At 38.6% G+C, this 17,597-nt stretch overlaps 2 protein-coding genes across 3 annotated transcripts; one reads left to right on the forward strand and one right to left on the reverse strand.

Annotated features, from left to right (window-relative positions):
- Window positions 1–396: 396 nt before the first annotated feature.
- dhcr24 (24-dehydrocholesterol reductase) lies at window positions 397–10,571 on the reverse strand. 2 transcript variants are annotated; one of them, XM_042416484.1, is made up of 9 exons: window positions 10,083–10,571; window positions 7,889–8,044; window positions 5,811–5,916; window positions 5,200–5,318; window positions 3,735–3,998; window positions 3,506–3,649; window positions 1,819–2,016; window positions 1,561–1,739; window positions 397–1,282 (listed from the first exon to the last, which is right to left on the reverse strand). In XM_042416484.1, exons 1-9 carry the CDS (start codon window positions 10,311–10,313, stop codon window positions 1,129–1,131), a joined length of 1,551 nt encoding a protein of 516 aa, XP_042272418.1. In that variant the 5' UTR covers window positions 10,314–10,571; the 3' UTR covers window positions 397–1,128. The 2 variants fall into 2 exon arrangements, with proteins under 2 accessions (XP_042272418.1, XP_042272419.1); XM_042416485.1 differs by lacking the exon at window positions 10,083–10,571 and adding an exon at window positions 8,127–8,186.
- A 1,495-nt stretch (window positions 10,572–12,066) lies between these two features.
- Window positions 12,067–14,907, forward strand: si:dkeyp-51f12.2 (uncharacterized protein LOC100151460 homolog). Its single transcript, XM_042416489.1, has 2 exons — window positions 12,067–12,559; window positions 14,485–14,907. The coding sequence occupies exons 1-2, from the start codon at window positions 12,246–12,248 to the stop codon at window positions 14,720–14,722; spliced, it is 552 nt and encodes a 183-aa protein (XP_042272423.1). The 5' UTR covers window positions 12,067–12,245; the 3' UTR covers window positions 14,723–14,907.
- Window positions 14,908–17,597: the final 2,690 nt, after the last annotated feature.

A 17,597-nucleotide genomic window follows, 5' to 3' on the forward strand; every position in this document is an offset into this window, starting at 1 on the left:
CATACTCAGGTTCCAGCTTGTCAAATGTGACAATTTCCTGCTTTATTTTTTAATATCAATATTAATATCAGTATCAATATCAATCAAGCACCATCTGATGATGAGAATAACCATTAGCTGCAGCCCTTATGTAATTTTATGTGAAAAAGGACACAAAGGGTTTGTGGGGTGAAGATTTCTGGGCCAAGAGGTCAAGTATATTTAAAGTCTAATGAAGAGCTAGTAAAGACCTAGAAGAACATGTAGTAATAGTAATAGTAAAGATTTGGCATAATCTATGAGCCACATGTTCTCTATCTTAGTCTCAAAGGGGCAAATAAAAGAAACAAGGACGTTACACTGTGCTGTTATTTACATTAAATTTAAAACTATATTTAAAGAAGCAGGAGAATGATATTCATTGAAGAATATTGTTTTTTATTATTTCATCCAATTTTCATTAGTCTATACAGTCCAAATGATCTTATTTGGATATCAAAATAGTGCCCTATAAGTTACAAAATAGGTTTTTAGGGCTCAAAATTTCACTGACATTCATCAAAAAGTGTGAATTTTAATATATTTCTTTGATGCTAAATAGGAGGTCATGTTTTCAATGTGTATAGCACTTAGGAAATGATCAGTAAGGCTGGCCTCTTAATAAAATATGTAAAGAGAAATATGCAAAAGGACTGCAGTGAACACTAGATAAGTTAGTTAAACATGAAAAAAGTTGCCCAACATGCACATTTTAAAACATTAAGGGAAAAAAAGATGGAATATGCTCTCAAGTTACACAGAATGGTTTGAATAAAGCAAGCAATGTCCATGAAAAGGGGAAAAAAATACATTCATGGTGTAAAAGCATTAAAATATGTTCCTGCTTCACATTGATCTGAGAACTCTGAAGACACAATCTGGGTGCCAAAAATATGTATTTTAGCTTTTAATAGTGTGTGAAAAGCTTAATTCCACCTCAGGGAATGCTGAAATGTATCTTTGTGTAAAACAGCTTTTTCTTTTTGTGGAAACATCCTAAAAATAGTAGCTGTCACCAAGTGTGAGCTGCAGCGAAGGCCGACAGTGTCTCAGCGTATCTGTGACACGGGGCTGAGGTCAGGTACCAGCCAGGAGATCTGTCCCTGTAGGTCAGTGTCGGGCAGATTTACAGATTTTGTTGTAAACTTCTGGGAAGGCGTCCTTACAGCCTAGTTCCTCTCTCAGTCTGTGATACAGCTTTCCATCGAACATCTCCCAAAACTCTTCACGGTCCATGTACACATCTGCATACAGCATCTGGAACCTGCAGGAGGCAGTTGGCATATGGAGGGCAGATGTGTCAGTGTAATAGCACATGTAAATGCAAGAGGAGGGGATGCTTTGTAAATGTAAATGTCTTTATATGTTATGCTATATGATTAGTAAGTCTTAGTGAACAATTGATACTATCAACTTTAGCACCATGAATACATGTAAAAACAATATTTCTGCCTGATGAACATAAGAAAACAACAAAAGACTGAATGACACATAAATTATGTCACCTTACTTTCTGAATTTCATACATCATTTGAGACTTACCCATGCACGTCTCTGACAAACTTCTCCAGCTGACGTGTTGACGCTTTAGCTTCAAAGTGTTTGACTTTCGGTTCTCCGTAAGCCCCAATATCCACATACAACTCCTCCTCTTGACCTTTGGGGTGAACCATCCCTCTGCCTGGTGGCAACAGGAACGGACACAGCCACAGAGGGTAGACCTGACATAACAGAAAAGCCACTGAATGAATGAATTCAGGAGTATGTAGTATAGACAGGAAGTATTTGGTGGATTCCTACATCGATGTCCTGGTGAAAGCGTGTGATGGCAGCCTGCAGATGCTTCATGGGTACGAGCATGTCCTGGACCACGTGGTGCTGTTCGTAAAGCCGTCTGATGGTTTCTCCCTGCGTGAGCTTCAACAGAGAGATCTTAGGAGGAACCATCCAGCCAAAAAGCCAGCGGAACACCGGGTTGTTTCCGAAGGGGATGATATCCTGGAGAAAAGACACAAATATACACAGACATACACACACATGTTAAAGGATGGTGCTGAAGTTGCTTCCTGTGAGGCAGTCTGCTGATTGATTGATTAGTAGATTTACATTTTATTAAGTAATTGTTCATTTATCAAGAAAAAATACCAAATGTTTGCTGATTTCAGCATCTCAAATATGAGAATTTGCTGCCTTTTCCTGATTTATAAAACTGAAAATTTAATATTGTGGGTTTTGGACTGTTGGTCAGACAACAGGAGTCATTTTAAAAACACACCTTCACCATGGAAACATGTGATTGACATCTCTTCTACACTTTTCCTTACATTTCTTAGATGAAACAAGTAAAACATGTATGAAAGCACATTGGAATTTATGAGTGGCTGATAATCGAATAAAAAAAAAAAATCACCACTGAATACTTGATGTTAAAATTGAAATACCACAGAATTTACAGAATTGAAATATTTTACCGATAAAAAAACAAATGTTTGTGGTTTGAATTCCCTTCTTTGAAACTTCTAGAAGATCATTTCAATAGGAGCAATTTCAAACACTTGTTTTTAGAGGGTGTGGGACGTTTCCAGTTGCTCATCTGAACTTGTCTTTCTTGGACCACGTAACCTGATCGTACAAAAGTCTGATCGATTCCATTAAGGCTTGATTGTCCAGTGTGATCCCTAACCACACAAAAAAACAAATAAACCCCACAGAGCTTCGGTACAGACTGAAAAATCTCAACAACTATTAGATGAATTGCCATGAAATATCTTACAGACATTCATCTTCCCATCAGGATTGTTATGACTCAACTTAGTGTTTAGTGCTAATTAGCAAGCTAACATATTTAATATTACAATTATACGACTCATACGAATACTGTTGTTTATTTGTACTGTCTTTTCATTTAAGAAGTGTTAAATTTCTACAGTGTGAGCTTCATGTGCTGAAGACGTTTAGTACAAATCCAGTTGCACTCCTCTTATCGTCCACCAGAGGGAAGTCCCAACTCACCAACCACTGGCTTTCTCATGTCAAGATGTCCAACACATCAATGATTTCCACTACACATTGTTGATTAACAGTTTAATCACACCATCTATCAGCCCTTTTTCTATGTGGTCACTTTCCTCTGCTACACTGTCTGCAAAAACAAAATCCTTTCCATAAAAGAGAGCACCCAAAATCCCAGAGGTAGTTCCTGGAGATAATTGTCAAACCAGTTCTATGCATAATTCATCACACCATTTACTGTTACAGAAAAGAAAGGATGCCAAGCCCTTCTCACTAATAGCTAATGGTGTGTATATGTGAGTTTGTGTGTGTGAGACATAAAAAGCATTAGAGTGCAATAAAGAGAAGGAAGCAAGCGGTTGGTACAGTAAGATGATGACAAGCTAAAATCTGGCAGATATACACAGTCCTTTAATGTAATGCTTAAGCTAATGGAAACACAGCCCCTGTATGTGTGATTATGTCTTGTAAGTACCTGAAGCTCCCAGAAGATGCTGCGTGTGTGTCTGTGGTAGTAATGTCTGAGAGGGATGTACTCGACTCCGGTGTGGTCGCCTGTCAGGTAGCTCTCCACGTGTTTAAAGAACCAGGGTTTAAAGTGCAGGCCGATTCTGTTAATCTGACGTCAAAGAGAAAAAAGAAGGAGGTTAAGTGTGATACAACCTTTGAAAACACATCTGCATACACGCTCACAAACATCTTACCTTATCAGGCTCTGCATAGTCAGTCATGGTCCCCGTCATAATGACTGCGGTATCCAGAGAGTACTGGATGCCCTCGACAAATGTGTTCTGCTTGTTCTCCGATGCCTCTGTGAAGCGTTTACAGATGTTCTCCAGACCTCTGACCGGCTCGTAGTGCAGCTTCACCCAGGGCTTAGCGGGGACTATTTTAATCTCAGCTGCAACCAGGAACCCCAGAGTTCCACAGGACCACGGGACGGCGTGAAAGAGGTCCGAATTCTCTTCCTGTGTGACAGTCACCAGAAAAATGCACTTTCTGTTTGAAGAAGGACAAACTGCACACAGATCTTTGGCACATTTGCAGTGATGACTGTGGTCTTGAGCTTCTGGGTTTCTAATGTTAGGCTGTTTGTCTTGCATGTCGGCTTTTAAACCATTAGAAAACCTCACAGCATCGACCGTTTTATCTTCTCATAAAGAGACCACTTTTTGGCTTTACTTGTGTGACAGTTACACAACAGAGTATTACACATCTCACTGAAGCTCTGGGGCTTGTATCACAAGTTCAGCTTAGTCTTTCTTCCTTTGGGTTACGAGGCTAGGGCTGCAACTAATGATTATTTTCATGCCGATTATTTTCTAAATTAGTCACCTGATCATTTGGTCTATAAAACACACAGAGAACAGTGAAAAATGCCCATCAAAATTTCCTCGAACTCAATGTAACATCTTGAAATGTCTTGTTTTTCCCAACAAACAGTCCGAAACAATTAATGAGCGTGTTCATGTGAAAGAGAAGTTCTTAATAATAAGAACATCATCCATGAGTGGAGTACTTAATATGTTATGAGATGAAATGGTGATACCCTCAGGGAGATTTGGTTACTGCAGCAGGAAAAAGTCATACTCAAGAAGTGAATTAAATATAATGGAATCACAATGTACAATACAGAACAGAATAAGAAACAATAGAAACAGCAGGAATAATATCATATAATTGGCATTTTCAACATTTTTCATAATTTGACAATTTTGTCACAATAACCAAACTATTACGAACAAAAACGAATAGATAGTCTGTGCAAAAAAAGGCCTGAAGAAAAGAAATGAAGGCCTGATTTATAATTTACTGATCTAAATTTTTTTTCTAATAAAAGGAAAAGTGGGTATACTTTTTGTTTCAAAATATCATCTCATGGAGTCTAAAAAGACTGGATTCTGTCCCAAAAAAAGACACCTGGTGCAATTAATTGTACCTGTAATCAGTTGTAATCAGCATTATTTAGTCCCCTAGTGTGTTTACTCTCACTGTGCAGCATAGGTTACCATGGTGATGTTACCATGGTGATCCCCTGAAAAAGTGAGCCACCCTTGTGATACCAGCAGAAAACTTGAGTCAAGCCCAACAATAGATAATCTCACTTCATGATACAAGCCCCTGGACGTACATCACATACACACACACACACACACACACAGTGCTCACCTCAGTGCAGCGCACTAAGCTGCCATCTGCTAGAACCACTTCATATGCAACACAGATGTGCTGAAAAAGCCCATAAATATGAGAGGATGACTCAATTCCTGTACCCATCACCAAACCACCTGCGAAAGGAGAGCGAATAAAAGATTTATTCTGCAGCAACTCAATTTCTTTCCAAGTGAGAACAATAGTGGGCAAACATACGAGCAGAAAGCAGTGTTTGTCTGCTCTGAGTGTATATGTGCTGTATGAGCCTGCCTGGACATCAGGATAAATGAATGTACGGCCTGATGGGAAAACATTAGATTGTTGATGCACAGTTTATGGCATCAGGAAATCCATTATGAAACCCGATCTAGGGGTTCTTCCAACACTGCAGCCATTTCCTCCCAGTTTCATCTTTTGAGCTACAACGTCAATCCTCTAACACGATTAGAGAAGTCGCTGAGGCTCTAAACAGGATGCAGTGATTGATGAAGGAGATGCAGGATCTACATCACTGAACAATGAGCTGTGGAAACAATCATCTCTCTATTTCTAGAAACCCAAGAGACACAGATGATGTCACTCTATGATGGTTCCCCAGAACACAATCCACAGAATGAACTACATACCCACAGTGAGGTCGTCCAGCTCAGGCAGCACTGGCAATGTCCAGCCAATAGAGTTGAGGAGAGCGGTCACCTGACCCATGTTGGCCAGTGGCTCAACTCTCACCACCTAAAAAACAAAGTTCCACCATCAGACTCATGACAGCAAATCACACCAGATACATTTTTATGAATACTTAAAGGAAAAACTTCTGCCTTATTTTTGTAGTTTTGGCCATCGTTCCTATTGGTTAATAGTAAAATTGTATTCACCAAGTTAAATGCGCTAAAAAAAAGTCTAATGGGGCAGCATGAGAAGTCAGATGATTTTTGAGTTTTGAACCCTCAGGTTGGCCAAACTTAGTTGGAAGAAAAAACAACAGTAAAATGATAAACTGAAGTGTCCCTTTAACACCCATTGTAGTTCACAGACTGATTTCCTTGATCAGCTTTTACCTTCTGAATTTTTACTTTTTTGCTCACACAATTGTCTTATCCAATGAGGGATTATTATATTTTTGGGTGCACTAAATTTAAGTTTTACCTCAAAATTAAGTGGTTTAAATTATTTGGCTAAACTGTTGGCTTGTTTGCAACCTGTCTAATTATCTGTTGGCCTGTTGGAGCCTTGTCCTCGTGTTTCCAGATCTCAGTCGCTGCTTTGGTGAGTATAATGTAATCATAAGCAAAAGAAATGATGGACTGAATCCAAAAAAGATAAGACTCTACAGCCATGCTGGCGGCTCTGTGAGACTGTGCTTACGGACAGTGGTGCTTTGAGATAAATGCTAACACATCTTAGATTAGTGTGTTAGCATGCTAACATTTTCTACTATTAACTCAAACTATAGCTGATGCTGCTGGGAATTTAATTAGTTTAGCAAGTACAAGGTCTTATATATGGAAGACAAAGAAATAAAGTGAGATAAAATACACATTGTTATTTGTATTTCTTTTTTATGTATGCATCTAGTGTCACATAATTGCCTTTAGGTTCCACTTCCAGGATGGCCATGTTGTTGTGCATGCTGGCTCACTGTGATGGCTTATTGGGACACTTAAATGCACAATATGTAATTTCTGGGGTCTCTCAATCAAAACAGTAACAAAAAAACGGAGTTTGATGACGTTGTGAAGTGGCATGGGATCATGGGAGTTGTTGTTTTTATTGTTAAACAACCAGCTTCTCTGAGTTAGGATTACGTTAGTGTTCATTGTTCAGGATGTTTTTACCGAGAGCCGAATTATTAGAGGTCTCCTCCACTCTAGAACAAACAAACGTGGTGATAAAAACCGTTAAAAACACTGAATAAAGCAGTTTCACGTAAAAAAACAATGTTTCTCTGACGCTGTTCGGCAGTCACAGGACGTCCGGTAGGGGCTGAGTGTGTATACCATTTGGTAGAGGTGGTATGACGCTATTGACAGGTGACCAAATGAAACAGACCATTACCTTGATTAAAATTACAGATTTCTCCTGGTTTGAAAAACATTTGGGATAATGTAAGTAAACAACTTAACAAAATATATAACATAGGTCTAGTTGTTTTTAGACATTTTAATGCAGAATAGTTACATGTTATAGCTTTAATGGAACTGAGACATTGTTAATGTTATTAGTTACACCTGTGCTAAGGTCCCTGCCTAAAGCTGATTGAAAATGGTTTAATGGCTAAGCAGATATGAAAATATGCCTAAGTCATATTTACATTTTTTAAACAAGGGCTGCAACTAACGACTATTTTCTCAATAAAATGTATATACATGGAGAAAAATGCCCATTATAACTTCTTATAGCTCAAGGTAATGCGTTCAAATGTCTTATTTTGTCACATCAACAGTCCAAAATCCAAAGATATTCACTTTACTATAATGTATGACACTGAAAAGCTTCAAATTCTCACATTTAAGAAGCTGCAAACTATGAGTATTTGGCATTTTTGCTTAAAAAATGAGTAAAACGGTTATTCGATTATCAAAATAGCTGATTAATTTTCTGTCGATCGACTAATCTATCAACTAATTGCAGCTCTAAAACATCATTTCACAAATTTCACAAAAAGCATTGGAGAACATAACTTGTATGTGTTGGTTCCTCCTACCTGCCTCTTTGTGTCCACCTCCAGAATGTCCATCATATTGATCATGATGTTCTTGTGGGTTTTCTTGTATTTGCCTACTCTGAGAGATACAGTGAGCCAGCCAGGTCGACCCGTACACATGAAGGTCTTACCCCCCTCCTTCCTCCACTCTCGCACCTGAAATATGTCACAATACGTCATACAGAGAAGATCAGAACAACAGATAGACTGTACAAAGGATAAAAGGCATTTCACCTACCCTACTCAGCCATGATTACGAGTGGCTGTCAAGGCTTTCTTGGTATACAAGACAGAGGACATTCTTGGAGTTCAAACGCCTTAACTGGTAATTTGAAATGTTCAAAGTATGTTGTTTAAAGGCTGATACACTTCACGATTAAATTATCCCATTGTATGCTTAAATACAGTAAATATTAGCAAAACGTCTTATCGTCCAAGGGAATTGGAGGGAGATTTATAAAGAATAAACCCTGATAATGTCATCAGTTAACTTGACTTGGGCTTGGAGATGACAAATGTTTAACAGAAAGCCTGCATTACAAACTGGGGGTGTGGATTTTGAAAGACGTGGGTGTTAATCAAGAAGGAAAGGTATAATGAAGATGCTGTCAAGTTGCATTGTAATAATTGTAGGATCCAGTGTTTTTGGAGCTTGATCCATATTAGGGACTAAAAGTCAGGATATCTTCCGTTGCTTCAGTTTTGGACATTCTTTTTTAAATCTGTCTGTTGCAAGTCCCCAAACTTTATGAAAGTGCATACTAAATTGTTGGAGTGCCTGGTTTTGTTAAACACCCAAACCCATTATGAAAGTAGCTGCTCAACTGTGGAAGTTTGGCCCTGCTGAATTTCAGTTACAAAGCAGCGATGTGCACAGCTCCAAATCTTAAGCAGAGTATCGGGTGCACGGTTGTAGTAAAGATAAAAAACGAAACACCATCATCAGTGTAATAAAAAACAGAAGAAATGACAATATATATATAAACAAACAGGTGAGGACAACCCCAAAGTAGCCTCTTCAAATGAAGGACGTGTGACCTCAGTAATCAGCAGAAACGATAACCTGTGTCACAGTGACATGGTGTCTTTTTGTTCCAGCTGAATTTCAGCCAACATCAATTTAAAGTCCCAGGGTCTCAGGTCTTGACCCTCTTTATCCCAAAACTTAATCCAAATCTAAATAAATGTCTTGGTTGTTAATTAGCCCTGTCATTGAAAGTTACACACCCAAAATACATTTTAACAGAATTACCATCAGTTATACAAATGAGCTGTAACAGCTATCTATGACGACCATGACATGAAAAAAACACTAATATTTTAGCAACACTTTTCACTGAGATAGGTAAGAGGCTCTGGATTGGTGGTGAATTAAAGAAAATGTGTGATTTGATCATTTAACATTAGCCTGTTGCATAAAGAAGAGGATAATAGATATAAAACAATTATGTAATAAGTGATTGATAAGACAACAGAGATAAAGCTGCATCAATATTTGATCTCTTACATCACAATGTACTACTGACAAAGTTGCTTAGGGTCCATAAATAATACACACTATCCCATATAAGATTCAAGTAGCAATGTTATGGAGGTTTTTATTACCCATCATTCCTTGCAAACATGAACACATGTAATGTAGATAACTCAACTTTCTATTCATCATGTAACCTATTTGTAATGTAGGATAATAATCATGCCAGTGACACTAAACATCCAACAATTACATAACATTAATTAATACATGTGTGACTCAATGTGTTATCATTCCTAACACATGTATGCTAGTGAAAGGGATTTAGACATGAATGGTGTTGTGCAGCTGGTTTAAATATCTGCCAAGAATAACTGAACTACATATAATCAGGTACAGGATGTGGGTATTACTCAAATAAAGCTCCATTCGGTAAAATTTTAATTCTACTTAAATAACATGTCTGCCATTCATTCTGAGTTAGAGCTACTACACATTAACTTTTGCATGATGTGTGATTATTTTCTGAGAGTTACTGATGATTACAAATGTCCATAATTATATTTTAATGTGAGAATATGCAGCAGACTGCACACACACACACGCACACACACACACACACACACACACACACACACACACACACACACACACACACACACACACCTGTGCACACACACACCTGTGCACACACTGACTGGCTGTTGATGCCTTGCTCACCTGTCTCTGGATGTCTCTTACACGCTGGTCGTGCAGTTTGGGCGCAGAGCACATCTTGAAAATCAGCCATGCTCGCACATAATAATACACGTCAAACAAGACGGAGAGCGGCAGGAGAAACAAACATACAAATATCCACCTCTGGTGAATGATCACGTAGTCGAGACCTTTGACTTTGATCCACAGCAGGAACATAACGACCAGACCAGCTAAATACAACAGCGGATCCATCGTTTCTGGATCAGATCAAGTCTAAAACTATAAATATGTGGTTCAGCTTTTAGTCAGACTTCTACTGACCGCTGGGGCATTCATGTAGGTAAACCTCGTATTGATTATTCCAACCCCAAAACCCGACTCCTCATCACCCCGTCACTGCGATAGGTGAGCGGTGCCTCTGCTTCACGCTGATTGGTCAATATTAGCAAATAGGCGGGACCGAACTCAAGGCTTCACGCTGATTGGTCTACTAGGTAATTCGAGAGCAGTAGCCTTTCTGAGCTTTAACCAATCATAAAGCAGAGAAACTGTCACACCATCCAGCCAGTCCTCATGCTGCTGTTACAACACTGTGCTATTTATCAGCAAGAGTACAAGACAATAGAAATGTTATAATACTGACAGTCTGAGCATAAACTTATGTCACAGTTTTCTTGCACAAATGAAGATAAGAACTTCCTTGAATCCCCAAAGTTTTATACCGTTCCCTGCATGAATGCAGGCAAATATGCAGCTGATTTGACCCCAATCAGCTTCTTTTTATTCCATATTGTCATTAGTAGCCTATATACATGGCGATAGCAGGGCCGTAACGAGAAATTTAGAAATACCGAAGGCATGAGTTATCCCTCCCACACCCCCACCACAACCACCCAAAATTTTGACAAAATTAAAGTTTCTAAAATTAATTTTTGGGGATTTTTCAAATTTATTTTTGTTTATTCAGTCAAATGTTCAATTACACAGTATGTCACTTTTATTTTATATTTATTTATTATATTTTTATTGTGATTATCTTTATTTTTATTACCTATATATTTCAAATTTATATCCATTTTAATATTTGCACTTTATTTTGTTTTATTTACATTTTTTTTATTTTGGTTAAACAAAAATTGAACTATGCTGAATATAAAAAAATGAAAGTTGCTTTGAAATATAATCTCTCCCTGGGTTGCTAAAACTTTCGTATTCAAAACATTCATGTTCAAATTCAGAAAAAGTCTGACATGAGCTCAGTGTCGTCAGCTGTAGCTCTGGGTTTGATTCGTAGCCTTCAGAACCACATCAAAGGTTCCAGCAGTGTCTTAAAGACATGAAGCCTTTAATGAATTCTACTTGATTCTTATCAGCCTTGTTTGTGAGCAATACAGGAACAAATTGTATTCAATAACATTGTAAGGATGCTGTTTTGAGTAACTGGTGAAAGCTGGGCCTCTTTTATGAATCAACCAGTCAAACTTATCTAAGATCAAGGATCTGTGGCCTGTCAACACTGTTTGAATTTGTAACCTAAAATAATGAAGTCACAAAATCACCTTATGTTCTTATTTTTTTGTAATCGATGTAGGTCTGAATTCCTCTCTATTTGATATCCAATATATCCTGTTCATGTTCAGAGAAACTGCACTCTCTCTCTCTTTCTCTGTCATTCATACACACACACACACACACACACACACACACACACAGGGCTAAAGTGGTACCCTTCAGACACATTAGACAGAGGGAGGGTGGGGCGCCAGTAAAGATTTCTTAATGGGCTCTGCTGTCCTCTCGTCCATCTGCCTTGATGATAAACACACAGCTACTCCACATTAGCCTGATGCGCATCAAAGCTTCACCATTTCATTTTTCTTTATTTACCTAACAAACCACCAATTTCAACCCTTTTCCACAGGAGATCAGAGAAAGGACTAACACATGGACTATATAATCAGCTGTTTTTTCATCAGTATGACAGGTGGACAATGATGGGCTTCAGGCAGCATTTCCTTGTCTTGACAGGATTTCTGTAACTGTGAAGTAAATTATTTGGATGTCTGGTCACTGTCAGAGCGCATGGGGAGCGCACTCGGTGGGACTGTTTGTACGTGAGTGACACTATCCAGCCAGTCACAGCCTGCACAGTAACCTCAGAAACAGTTACAGTCCTGGAGGAGGATGCCTTCCCTCCACCACGGAGCAATCTTCATCGGAGCCTTCCTCATTGTGACCGGGGGCTCCACAGCCTTCCTGGCCTCGTACCAGAGCCGGCTGCAGGCTTTCTCTCTCTGCTGCGTGGTCCTGGGGGTGGTCCTGTTCATCCTGGGGCTCTTCTGGGCTATGAACAGCAAAAGTGCCGTGAACTACAACCACCGGGAGTTTGACCCTGAGTGCCCGCATTATCCATACGACTACCCCAACTTCGGCAGCCATGCCCTCTTCACACCCCCGGGGGGCCGCTTCCCAGAGTCCCAGTCAGTGTTTCTGCCCAGGTGGGTGAAGGAAGTTTAGATTTTCATATTATTGCTTTGCATCGCTCAGTTTGTATTTGTAATGATCAGTTTTACCCTGAAGCCAGAAACCAAATAAGACTCCAACTATTGATGTAAGTGTGTTATGTGGATTTCATGTCCTAACAATAAATATAAAACAAATTAATTTGAGACTTTTATTCCAAAACATAATGCAGTTTGGTTTGTCTTATGAATGACCTTAAACACAGTTACTGTCCTCTTTGCCATACTGTCCAGTTCTTTAATATCACATCAAGGGTTAATCTATTAGTTTTCAGGGTTGTTTTGTGATAGAGCTGTTCATGCATCCCACTAATTGTACCAGAGGTTTGCACACAGACTCTGAGAACTGCACCTTTCCACGAGAAATGTCCTCTTTCACTTTATTGTCTTCAAGACTTTTGTGACTTTATTTCTCATTCATTTGAATTCTCATTAAAATATACGTCAAACTTGAGGGAAAATGTGTCATTTTTCCTTCTGTAGGCTGCGTTAAGTCCTGGATAACACAGTACTTGATTGATAGTATCCCATTAATTAGAGCTGCAATAATTAGTCAATTGACAGAAAATTAATTGCCAACTATTTTGATAATTGATTAATCTTTTTGAGTCATTTTTTAAAGAAAAAATGCCCAAATTCTCTTGTTCCAGCTTCTTAAATGTGAATATTCTCTGGTTTCTTTAGTTTTCTATGATAGTAAACTGAATATATTTGGGTTGTGGACTTTTGGTTGGAACAAAGTAAGACATTTAAGGTTGGGCTTTGGGAAACGGTGATCGTCATTTTTCACAATTTTCTGCCATTTTATAGACCAAACAACAACTTGTTTAATTGAGAATTTAAAAAATGGTTAGAGGTGTACTAGTCCAGTGAAATAACATATTTGGAAAGAACCCCTGCGTATACATTCATCATGGCTCATGGTTACAGACCACTTCTCTAACTCTACAGCTTTCTATGCCTCTGCACAGTCGTGACTGAGGCATAGACAGCAATATCTCAGGAACGCCTAGAGGGAATTTCTTCAAATTTGGCACAAACGTCCATTTGGACTCAAGGATGAACTGATTAAATATTGGTGGTCAAAGGTCAAGGTCACTGTGAACTCACAAAACACATTTTTGGCTATAAGTCAAGAATTCATACGCTAATTATGACAAAGTTTCACACAAATGTCTAATAGGATAAAATGATAAAGTGATGACATTTTATATCCAAAAGGTCAAAGGTCAACTTCACTGTAACATCATAATGTTCTGAAAAAACACTTTTCTGGTCACTATTCAACGCCATAACTCAGGAACAGAAGGGGAGATTGTGACTATATTTCACATTTGGTCAGATACTGAATTGGTGACACTAATCTTGGGTGATTGTTTAGATCTTTTGTGCTGCTGGGTTGAAGATGTGTGTGAAGCATCCACGTTTTAGAATTTGTAGTTTCTTTGCAGCAACATCCATATCTGAAGCATCGTCTACTGTCATGACTGCAACTTTGTGTTTTATCAGAATCAGCTTTATCATCCAAGTATGTGAACACATACAAGGAAAATACGCTTAATGCCTTTTATTAAATTCTTTCAAAGTCTTCACTATAAATATTATATGAGTCTGAACAGATTTGGATGTAAACTGATGACTTGACTGATTAGTGGAGGCATACAACTGCAATGTTTTACTTATCATCCTGCACAGCTAAAATGTCCATTATATCTTTGTGAAACCCAATGCCTGTATTTGGCAGGAAATACAACTACTGACAGAGCATGACTCCACCTGCTATCCAGCATCTCATCTCTACAACCGCTGATACATCCGAACTTTACTGCACTTATCAATTTGTGTTCTGGCCTCAGACGTATTCACACAATTGTGCTCTGTCACTGTTTTCTTGTGTGTAGGACGATGGAGCGCCACAGGCACGGTGCTCGTGGTGAGGAATTTGACTACCCTCCAATGGACCCCGGGGGTTTTAGTCCACCGCCTCACCCTCCTGCCTGGCTGGGACCCCCGCCTCCCTATGAGGTTGCCATCAAGACCACGTGCAGCTCTACACACCTGCGGCGTGCATACTCAGACACACACCTGGCTACAGAGCCCCTGTTTGGACAGTCAAGAGAGATCAGTTTTGAGGTGTGATGCCACCTGCCTCTCTGTACATGAGACAGAGAGCAAGACTCACAGTAGCTGTCCTGTGACAGTTACAGACTTAAGCAAATACTTGAAGCATGTTTCTTTCTGATGTTGATCAGTAGGTCCTAGCATGTTTTCCACATTTTCTGTAATTACAATGCCGGTGTAAATACATATCCAATTTATGGTGAAATTAAAAGTAGATCACACGGAGGACAGCCTCTTCAAACCTTTACGTGTTTCTAAAGTCTGGAGCCGCTATGAGCACACTGGTTCACTGTCTTGATGAACATTGTGCAAATGTTTTAAACTGTCTTGAGAGGATGTGATAACAATCTTTGATCACCCACAAGTACTCAACTGAGTTGAGATCTGGCTGATATTCCAACATGGAGGTTAAGAAAAGCTGGACTTATGATGAAGAGCCCAACTTCAGTTAACCTAAACATTTGATTCAGGTTTAAATTTTTCCACAAACACAACTCAGAGCCAACATTTCCAGAGGCCTTTAAACGATGAAAGTAAGTGCACATGCACAACTTCAAAACACAGAGCAGACATATCATCACATCTATTTACATCAAAGAAGAAGCTGATCTCAACAAAGAGCTGGATGTTCACTGACAGAGCAACACATATTAAACACAAAAACCACTGCCGCAAACAAAACCAAAGTGAATATTTGCTTGTATGCTGTGGATCAGCAGTGTGAATGTGAACAAAAACCACAAACAATGCTAATGTTGGAGTTCTTCTCTCATAATCCTATCAGTGTGTAACAGTTTTCCATCTTACAGGGTAAGATTAAATAACATTAGTGATAGCCTTTTAACAGTTATTGGTTTAGCAAGACAGTTTGCTTTGTCTCAAAAGTAGAATATATTTCTTAACAAGCACTAAATCAGTTGGATTACACCATAATCTTTAGCATAATCTAATTGTTGTGTGGGTGGCACAATAACCTCCATATGGTGGAAATACAATTTAAATGTCCTTCAGATTTGTCCCCTTGAACTTCTCAGTTTCTCAGGACATTGTTAAATACAGTGATCTCTTCCAATCATTTAATCTTATTTTGGCCTTAATTTAATTTAATATGATAGTTAATGGTGCTCCTTTCAAAATGTAACTACAGCCTTGATCTTTACTAACTTATTTATTTTTTGAATCTATTTCATGTGAAAAGGCTTTACACTGCTACAGATATGAGCCTGAGATTTACATCTCTGGTGACCGTGCAGACAGTTTACTTTGTTTTCCTGGCAATACAACAACACCCAGAAGGATTTCTTCCTGATCAGGAATAACATGCTTCATTACAGGATCAATGTGATATTTGATAAGTGTGATAATTCACTGTGGGCATCAAGCACTCAAGCCTTTAAACTTCTTAGTTTGTGTGCCACACATGTACTCGTCTGCTTGTTGAAAGCAGGGGAACGATGACTCATCTGACCATATGAGTTTTTCCACTGCTCGCTAGACCACTGCAGCTCTCTGGCAGCACTGCCTGGGCTTTAAGTGTCTCAATAGTATCATTAGTGATCTCTCTAAAGGATCATGCTGGTGTGTTTGCATATTTTAGTAAAAACAACAAATCATACAAACATTATTAACATTTCCCACAGTAAATCACATTTTGTGTTTAGATACTGTACAGTTGTAAAATGACCTAAAGTGTAACTGACAGTAAATTATGAAAAAAATGACAAAAACACAAGAATGATCCTTTAATTTTTGACATACTGGTCTTAATCAACTGCCATGCATTATAATGTGTTTCATTTATTTTTGCAGTCACAATTACACTCTTGTCATATAAGGGTTTGTCCAAAATGAATACAGTGATGGTTATTATGTATTATTGTCACCACTCACACGCTCGTGGAACTGTTATATTGAATTATTCCTGCTATGAAGAGACTCACAGCCTTCATGACCTCTAAAATAAGATGCTGCACTGCACTGAACTGATGACCACAAATACACTATTGTGATCATTGACAGCACAAGGACAACTGACTTCAGCAGCTTTGATTGGTCTGCAGACACACACACACACAGACACACACACAGACACACACACAGACACACACACACACACACACACACACACACACACACACACACACACACACGCTACTGCAATATGAGAGCTGATATGAATCACAGGATTACAGACAATCCACTGAGATGTTTTGGACTGGTCCTTTTGTACGTCTGAATGTGCATGCCTTTATTGATATGCTTTACTTACGGGAAAAGGCAACTCAAGGGAGAACCTTGCAACGTGATTTCAATCACTGTGAGTGTGTGCGTGTATTCAACTTTATTTAATAAAACAGCGATGAAGGACTCAATATCAGACTCTTGGTTGTCGCATTAACCAGCCAGGATTGTTGGAGATCTGCACACTTCGTCACACTTCTACACCATGTGATTTGAGGCTTGAGTTTATGCCATAAACAAAAATTAGGGATGACTTTTTTTTATACTGCTGTTTCCAAAGTCAAGAATGTACTTTGAACCACGAGAAGTCCATAAAGTAATCGGAAAAAATGGAAATTTGAACATTTACAATTCCATGACAAGTATGCAAACTCCATCTGTTGTTGAAAGATTGTGTGAAATGATTGAAAGACAGGACAGCGAGTGAATGGACCTTGTGGTGGGATTGTTTTTTCAACCGCTGTTTCCAAAGTCAGGAATGAACTTTGAACCTCAGAATATATTGCCAAAGTAGGAAGATTCCCCCTTTAAATTTGAAGGATCTTGACCCTCTTTTGCATATCATTTCTCTGAGAGAATAGACAGTTTTATTTTACTCTCACACCCTACACTTATAAATATTTTAATTTTTACATTGTAATTTCAAGTGAGG

Source organism: Thunnus maccoyii, chromosome 7 (genome assembly GCF_910596095.1).
Source record: "Thunnus maccoyii chromosome 7, fThuMac1.1, whole genome shotgun sequence".
NCBI classification, from domain to species: Eukaryota; Metazoa; Chordata; class Actinopteri; order Scombriformes; family Scombridae; genus Thunnus; species Thunnus maccoyii.